The sequence below is a fragment of the Panicum virgatum genome, chromosome 6K, assembly GCF_016808335.1.
Source record: "Panicum virgatum strain AP13 chromosome 6K, P.virgatum_v5, whole genome shotgun sequence".
Classification (NCBI taxonomy): Eukaryota; Viridiplantae; Streptophyta; class Magnoliopsida; order Poales; family Poaceae; genus Panicum; species Panicum virgatum.
The window spans coordinates 43,087,047-43,095,009 of record NC_053141.1 but is presented as its reverse complement, the minus strand read 5'-3'; the positions used below and the strand labels follow the sequence as shown (position 1 = coordinate 43,095,009).

Here is a 7,963-nt window from a genome sequence, read left to right as displayed (position 1 = left end):
GAACCTAAGCCATGTTCCAACAGGCAGTTATCAAAACCTGAATAATGGGAAAGCTCTCAATACACAACATACAAAAGTTTTGCTGAATCTATAAGCCGGGAAAGAATACAATTTGGTTAAGCCTGTGGTCTTAATATACTTGCGCGAACAATGCAGTGGGCAACCTCGGTTGGATTGCATGTCATCAGTTGCTCTCAGATACCGGACAGAGGGTTCTATTCTTGGCTCTTCATTCAGCAGCTTAAAATTCTTCTTCTGATAAATGGGAATGAATCGGGTGTAGGTACATTGGTGGAAATAATCTGTGCAACACTCCCCTTCAATTAAAATTGTATTCAGCTGTGCAGTTAGCGTGGTCAGTATGTATGAAGCAGAGACGGTATCCATTGATGGCCTATGGCGATGTTCATGGCAAGCACCTCTGTTTCAGCATCCAAGACCTGTCAGTATATTACTCAGCTCACTGATGACATCTGTGATCCGTGCGTATGACCCTGGGAGGTTTATGGCATGGTACTCTAAAGCCTTCCACTGTGAGATCAAAGCAAAATGTGGGCGCCGGTACATGCTGCTGATGATCTCGAGAACCTTGGTATCAGGAGTAGCTGAAACTAAGTGTGTTAGGCCCGCCCCATGAGCCCCTATTACTACTGAAGCTTCCAGGACAGCACGGAGTTGCTCCTTCATGTTCATGTGGGCAAAAAGACCGTTGATGACATTTACTTTGCACTTTAGACCTTTTGCCCACTTATCAATTGCATCATACACCTCCCGCTCATTGCTTAGTCTGGATTCAACCTTACCACTGTGGCGTGGGTGGGCCAAGTAGTCTTCTCTCCGAACAAAGAGAACATTGAGCCCATTTGATTTTTTGGATGACATGATGTCATCTTGTGGAAGACCAAAAGAAGCTACAATCATCTCCCCAAATTCTGATAATCTTGCTGTTTTATCATAATCTGGTTTTCCTCGTAGGGACTGAGCGGAGGCACCTTCACAACTGAAGCTCTCGCTAAGCCCCTTAAACATGGCAGTCTCATAGCCCAATGGTGAAAGAATGGCACGTCGGAAACAAACAGGACCAGAGAAGTTCTTAGCATATGTCACACTTGAAAAAAGTGCTTCCCATGTTTGCTCCAATTGTGCCTGTGGATAATAAGGTCACATCTGTCACTTGACAGTAATGTACAGAGAAAGGGAAAACAGAGATAAAGCATCGTGTAGACCAATAAGTTGGCTGCTACCTAGCAATAGAGTATCACATTAAGTTATGAACGCTAAATCTGAAAGAAAATTATGTGGTGCTCTCAAAAAAAAAATTATGTGGTGAAGGAACAATACAATCTGGAAGTAGGGTAGACATGGAAGCATAGTATGACTACCAAAAGCTTTAGATGAGGCATCAGGGCAGATTATGCTAGCTACAAATTCCCCCCCCCCTCCCCCCCCCACAAATCTAGAAAATAGGAACTGACATGTTGGGCTAGAGGATACAAGATTGCTTCTGATTGCAATTGTTCCCCAAACATGAGAAGCAGTCATGGCACAAAAACAAGCGAGTAAAAAACGGGAAGACGGCCATGCCTATCAACACACAAACCAAGCTAAAAGATCAAGAATACAAGAATGTGACCCATATTGTTTGCCCCAACAATAGCTGACGAAACAGAGTTGTCCATAACTCATGCAACAAACAGAATGCACTGAGACAGTAAGAAAATACAAAGCACATCACATACCTTGCAATGCCCATCCACGAAAACAACATTAGGACGGTTTGGTAAATTTGTGACTCTGGAACTAACATATGCACTGTACCAGTCTGTAATTGTGTGGAAAAGGTTTGCATATTCAAAACGAGTGACCAGAAGCGTTGGTTCTTCAACCCACTGCAATAACAAGTGCCATAACACTGTTAAGAAGGAACTACCAAAATTCCAAAGATAAAGGAATGAGAAGAAATGTAAACATTGACTCAATATTAAATCATGCTATATGATGATCAATACAGAAATGAAGTTAAAGATCTTCTACAGGAATCACACACTCCTCTGTGAAAAATCTCTAATATAATAAGAGCCTACAATGCTACACATATGTGTCTCAAAAGGTATCACCAAGGACACTCATTTTTATTCAATAAGACACTTAGAATATGATTCTTGACATTAGGTTTCTATTTTGAATATACATTAGACGCAGACTTATTTATTTAGACCCTATTTCTACTCTTAATCTTGTTAAGACACAAACAAGAATAAATATAACTTTGGATCTTAATTCTGAATATGATTCATATTCCTACCTTGCTGGTTTGTTCTACACCCCAGTCCCCAGGGCTCCTCAGAGTTGACTCACAGTTGTTTCAGGACAAAGAAAGTATTGTAAGTGAGCAGAAGTGGGCAATTATGTGCTCTGGAACAAGGCTGAAAAGCCTTAATGACAAAACTTCCATTCGCTCTAAACTTTCATAAAAATATCTAGCTCAACAGCAGCATGAGCCCTGGATCCAACAGACTTCCATTAAATACTCCTAAATCAAATTCTGACCTGACTCTACTTTTCCCAGTCTATTGGATTTCCATGCATGTTATTTTTTTTAACAATCCATTTCTCATCAACCTCCGAACCAACTAGCTAGCAAGGCAAAGAGTACCTGGGAGCAGTGTAGCTCACCGGGCGGCACAACGCGCGCCGACTCGAGGAGCGCCCTCATCGTGTGCATCCCGATCCCGCCGGTGGGCACATAGTTGTTGAGGAACCCTGTGTCCACCAAGGGTGCCATCCTCCCCGCCGACGGCCTCTCCACCAGCAGCGCGCCGGGCTCGTACTTGGGCAGCTCCTCCTCCTCGGCGCGTCCCATCACCTGCTCGAGGGGCTCCCCGCCGCGCGACATCGCGATGAGCGCCGGGTCGAGCCGCACCCGCGCGCCCTCGCAGATCGAGCTCCCCAGCGTCTCGCTGTGGTGGCACCGGAACCACCCGCCGCCCCCGCCGCGCGCGGGGAGGACCTCCACGCGGCGGGAGAAGCCGTTGCCGAAGTAGGCCTCGCAGGTGTGCGGCGGCGGCGCGGGGCCGCCGACCCAGGGAAGGAAGGAGGGGAGGCGCGGCCAGGGCTTCTGGGAGGACGGCGGCGCCCGGAAGCCGTCGCGGACGTCGGTTCGTAGGGTGGGGTCGGGCGGCGGCGGGCGGTGGGGCTGGCGGAGGAGGTAGATCGCGAAGGAGACGGCGTAGACGGCGAAGATGATGAGGAGGACCCGCGGGATGAGGCGGCGGAGCCGGTTCCGGTGGCCGTGGGCGCGGCCGGCCATCATCGCCGGCGAGCCGCGGGCGTGGCGGCCGCCGGAGAGGGCTCGTCGCCGCCGGGGTCGCGCAGATCGAGGGGGTGGGGCTCTCACTCGGAAGTCGGAAGCGGTCGCAACCAATCGGGATTCCCTTTGCTGAAGGCTGAAGGCAAGTACCTGCTAAATCACGGTAGGGAGCAATCTTCATCCAGAGTCACAACACTGTTCATCTTTGTGACCTCACTTCATGAGGCCTGTTTGGCTCCAGGACTTTTTCCAAAAGTCCCTATCACATCAAAAGGAATCTTACTATTTTATATTATTAAATAAAATCTGTTTATAAATATTTTTTGACAGCTGAGTGCTTTTTCGCGAGACGAATCTAATGAGCCTAATTAATCGATGATTGGCTACAGTGATGCTACAGTAACCATTCGCTAATCATAGATTAAGATACATCATTAGATTCATCTCGCAGTTTAGCCCCAGGGTTCTGCAGTTAGTTTTATAATTAATATTTATTTAATACTTCTAAATACTAAAAAGTCCCTAGGACTTTTTTGAAGTCCCTCAATCTAAACACCCCCGAAGTGAGAGAAGGCCGGCGAGATCATCGCATATTCGCATGGGTACTTGGCCAATGTGCGAGTCGGGCCATGGTTCCGGCCGGCCTTCTCTGCCGCCGGAGCCGTCGCATTGGTCCGGCGTGCCGCGTGCCTATCCGTGTGTATTTTTACTTGAGAACGAAATTGCATAGAGTTTTTTTTTTCATCTGCTTGCTTTTGCCTGTACGGCGGAAGAATTCAGAAGAACGGAATGTCTGAGGTAGCCTGTTGCCTGGTACAGGGTTTAAGTGTGAGTGTGTGACGAGTGAACATAAACCTCTGCAGAAAGTCAACGGGTGTGATGAATAATCCTGCTGCATTGAGAAGCGAACACATCGAGTCCGTTTCAGAGTTCAGACGTTTCCTAGGCAATGAGGCATCAGTATGGTCCAATAACTGACCGAATTTTTCAAGTTCTCGTGTGTCTAGAATGCATCATGTTAGCTGTTCTTTGGCGCATCTCGGGATGTAATGCATGGTTACGCAGTTGGAAATTCAGTGATCTAGATTCTAGAGTGTCCGTTTTTGCGAAAAACTCGGTATCATGTTAACTCACGTCATGCTAGTTAAATACTAATGCTACATTAGATGTATACTTGTGCAATATTATAACAGCATTGCTGATGCATGCAAGGTGGTAACTTGGGCTCTCATGTTATCTTATTCTACAAATTTGAATAGCTTTGTCCCTTTACTGTGCAAACCTTGTTTAAGTGAAAGATTAAATGCTGACAGGACTTCAGAGAATTCGCTATTTTCCCGAATTGATGGAAGACTTTGACAAACAAGTGACAGTTAGAGCGCATTGCGCACATCATTAATGGATTGTCGGATACAAATTTTGTGTAAAAGGCGATCAGTAGCTCCACAAAACCAGTTTCTCAGTTTCAGAATGTTTTTGGGCCACACAATTGATGACTCAAAATCTAGCAAGAATCTGATTATATGTTGCGTGAAGAACAATCCGTTCATATTTTTCATGTGGATTGGGTAACACTTGACTGGTTATTGTTCACCAGCTGTAATTGCTGGTTAGCAAGGAAAACGTCTCAGTTGGATAAGGCATATATGAATCTATTTCGTCTCTGAATTTCAGATTGCTGAAAATTCTTAATATAGCTACTGGACATCATTGCACTGTGCAGGCAGAAAGTCTGATCAAATCGGTGCATTTCAGCTATATTCACATAGTGGCTGCATACATATCTTAATACTTACTCTTGTACAAATCAGAGAGTACCCCATGGCCTCAAATAGGGCACAAATATGACATAAGGAAACCACTGAGCAAATATACTGCTGGACCAGGAGAGATGAACTCCCAAAACCTGCATTCGTGCTCCTAGGACCTGCTGTCTATGCCAAAAATGTGTGATCCTGCATAATCACATAAGTAAAAAGATTATCAGAGTAAGAAACCAGTTCTGAATTTACTGACTAGTTCTTAATGGTGATCTGAGCAGATGTTACCTAAACTTGGTAGCAAGATTGTCAGAGATGCGATTCCGACAATCTTCAGGGGCATCCCGGTGGTTACAAGATCCTTGATGGTAATGTGGCCACTACTGAACCCAACAACGTTTGACGGTGACCCAGTGGGCAACAAGTACGACAGCTGAGCCCCAACTGCTCCAGAAATCATAAGCAATGCTGGGTGCACATTGATAGACTTCGCCAGCTCAGCGAACAGAGGAAGCACCAGCGTCGTGGTTGCATCGTCAGACGTGAACTCTGTGATGACCGCACTGACAGTGCAGGCCACAGGAACAATGACCATCGTCTGTGCGTCCTTCAGGAACCTAAGCCCGTCAGAGAGGATATCAGTCAGGCCACTTGAGCTGAAGCCGTCAGCGATGGCGAAGCCTGCGCCAAGGAGGAGGATAATGTCCCACTGGAGCTTCCTGCACTTGTTCCAGTCCATCAGTTTCTCGCCGTTGTTCTTTCCGCTTGGGATTATGAAGAGCAGTGTAGCCATCATGATCTGAATTGCAAGCAAATTGTGAGATTGGTGATGAATAGCTGGATAACTTTGATATCTTCGTGTACTTACAGTGACTGTTCCGTCGCCAACGTTGTTGTGGAAGAGAGCTCCCCACCCTGGTATGTCATTTGTCAGGGTCCTGGTCATCCATAGCACAATTAGACCCTGCAAAATTTAACCGTTTCAGTGTGTTAGGCCATCTTTGGAATAGAAAATTGATCACAGAAATTCAGTAGAACTTGTGTTGGCAAAGAAATGAAATTTACCCCAAACACAGCCAAGACCATCTTCTCTGCAAAAGCCATTGGACCTGTCACAGATCAGAACAGTAATCTCATGAGACAATTATTCCCTTATATTACACTGGAATAATGATTGTTTTTATTCTAAAAATCATCGATTTAAATGTGGTCTACCCATAGCCAAATGCTTACAGCAATTTGTCTTGATCTGTCACACTATTTGCATGATGGAAAAAGAAAGTTGGATGATGTTGTTATCGTTGAACTAGCAACACTATTTTCACAGGGACAGTCAATTTTCTCGTAAATATGCTGTCTCTCTAAAAAGTAACATAGAGGAAAACTCTGAACACACACACCCCAAAAAATTTTTTACCGAACACTAGATTGGATTAGAAACCGAAGTAGTTACCTAACAGGGTGAGCTCTCTTCTCAGATGGCTTCTGTCCAGGTAAGCAGAGAGTGCCTTGCCAGTGTTCTTGGTGCAGTACATGAGGCAGAGGGTGACCCAGAGCGTCAAGAAGATGATGAGCGCCATGGGCAGCCCGAAGGACATCCAGGAGCTGAATGTGATGGGCTCATGCTCGGGGTAGTAGGTGGACCACATCCCGACCAGGATGATGTTGACGCCGGTGCCGGTCAGCGTGGCCATCCCTCCGATGGCCGACGCGTACACCACGCCGAGCACCACCGCCTTGGAGAACCGGCGCACCTCCTCCTCCTGGCACCCGGTCTCCCCGGCGCCGCCGCCGCCCCGCGGCAGCCTCTGCAGGATCCCCGTCGCCACCGGCATCATCATGACCGTGCACGCCGTGTTGTGGATCCACATGCTGAGGAAGAAGGTGGTGCCGGTGATGCCCAGCAGCAGCAGCGGCGGCCGCACCGGGTCCCCGCAGAACAGCGACGTGATCTGCGGCGCCGGCGCACGGGCAATTCATCAGTAATGCAGTCTCGGATTAACCTGTCACGTACGGAGACGGCAGCTAGGGAAGGAAGAGGAAGGGCGGCGCGCACGTTGAGGGCCAGGCGGCGGTGGATTTGGTAGTGCTCGATGGCGAGCGCGAGAATGAAGCTGCCGAGGACGAGCGAGATAACGTCGTCCATGTAGGCCTTGGCGACGGCGTCGGCGGCGGCGACGCCGAAGAGCGGGAAGAGGAAGAGCGGCGCCATGGACGCGACCGCCAGCGGCACGGCGCCGGTGACCCACCAGAGGAACACCCACGCGAGCACGGCGAGCATGTTGCGCGCGCCGCGGTGGGCCCCGCCGAGGTCGACGAGCGCGCACACCGCCGCGCACGCCGCGGGGCCCGACGCCACCGCCGGGTACCCGTGCGCGAGCAGCGCGCGCGCCCACGCCGCCGGCGCCGGGCGCTCCCTGCTCTCGGCGGGCGGCGCGAGCAGCGGCGCCTCCACGTCGTCGGCCGACGAGCCCCCGCCGCGCTTGCCCATCGGCTCCCTCCGGTGGCTCGGCTGTTTCTGGCGTGGAGGCCGCGCCGAGCCCGCCCGCCCGCCCGCGCTGGCTTTTCTACAGCTGCGCCCCGTCTTAAAATGGCCGGAAGGAGTGGGCCCATCTGGCGGCGAGCGAGTACTATATTACTCCTCCCCGCACGGAACGCACGAAGAAATCGTGCGGCGGCCGGACGGGTGGGTGGCTGCTCGACGACGGCCACGAATCACGGCGTCCACGTGGCGCCACGGCCCCACCGGTCTGTCTTTGTGCCACGTCGGACGTCCAGCCCTCGGACTCGGACCACGCCGCGTCGAACCCGCTCGATCGGCGGCGGGCACGTGCCCGTCAGAGAGGTTCCTTTCGTTTGGGAGCCCGACTGGATCACTGCTCGGATCTCCAGG

At 49.7% G+C, this 7,963-nt stretch overlaps 2 protein-coding genes across 2 annotated transcripts; both read right to left on the bottom strand.

The window, feature by feature from the left end:
- On the bottom strand, nucleotides 1-3,479 carry LOC120712775 (beta-1,2-xylosyltransferase RCN11-like). The gene is made up of 3 exons (XM_039998649.1): nucleotides 2,657-3,479; nucleotides 1,740-1,889; nucleotides 1-1,146 (listed from the first exon to the last, which is right to left on the bottom strand). The coding sequence occupies exons 1-3, from the start codon at nucleotides 3,311-3,313 to the stop codon at nucleotides 427-429; spliced, it is 1,527 nt and encodes a 508-aa protein (XP_039854583.1). The 5' UTR covers nucleotides 3,314-3,479; the 3' UTR covers nucleotides 1-426.
- Nucleotides 3,480-5,041: 1,562 nt separating this feature from the next.
- On the bottom strand, nucleotides 5,042-7,600 carry LOC120712774 (tonoplast dicarboxylate transporter-like). Its single transcript, XM_039998648.1, has 6 exons — nucleotides 7,127-7,600; nucleotides 6,524-7,022; nucleotides 6,136-6,179; nucleotides 5,939-6,034; nucleotides 5,359-5,869; nucleotides 5,042-5,265 (listed from the first exon to the last, which is right to left on the bottom strand). Exons 1-6 carry the CDS (start codon nucleotides 7,559-7,561, stop codon nucleotides 5,231-5,233), a joined length of 1,620 nt encoding a protein of 539 aa, XP_039854582.1. The 5' UTR covers nucleotides 7,562-7,600; the 3' UTR covers nucleotides 5,042-5,230.
- Nucleotides 7,601-7,963: the final 363 nt, after the last annotated feature.

Excerpts from the sequence above, each read along its gene's own strand:
- LOC120712775 (XM_039998649.1), bottom strand. The coding sequence starts at position 3,313 with ATGATGGCCGGCCGCGCCCACGGCCACCGGAACCGGCTCCGCCGCCTC. Across the intron at positions 1,890-2,656 it reads GTGAGCTACACTGCTCCCAG|TGGGTTGAAGAACCAACGCT; the intron begins GTACTCTTTGCC and ends TTGTTATTGCAG. Across the intron at positions 1,147-1,739 it reads TCGTGGATGGGCATTGCAAG|GCACAATTGGAGCAAACATG; the intron begins GTATGTGATGTG and ends TATTATCCACAG.
- LOC120712774 (XM_039998648.1), bottom strand. The coding sequence starts at position 7,561 with ATGGGCAAGCGCGGCGGGGGCTCGTCGGCCGACGACGTGGAGGCGCCG. Across the intron at positions 6,035-6,135 it reads TGGTCTTGGCTGTGTTTGGG|GGTCTAATTGTGCTATGGAT; the intron begins GTAAATTTCATT and ends TAAATTTTGCAG. Across the intron at positions 5,266-5,358 it reads AATCTTGCTACCAAGTTTAG|GATCACACATTTTTGGCATA; the intron begins GTAACATCTGCT and ends GTGATTATGCAG.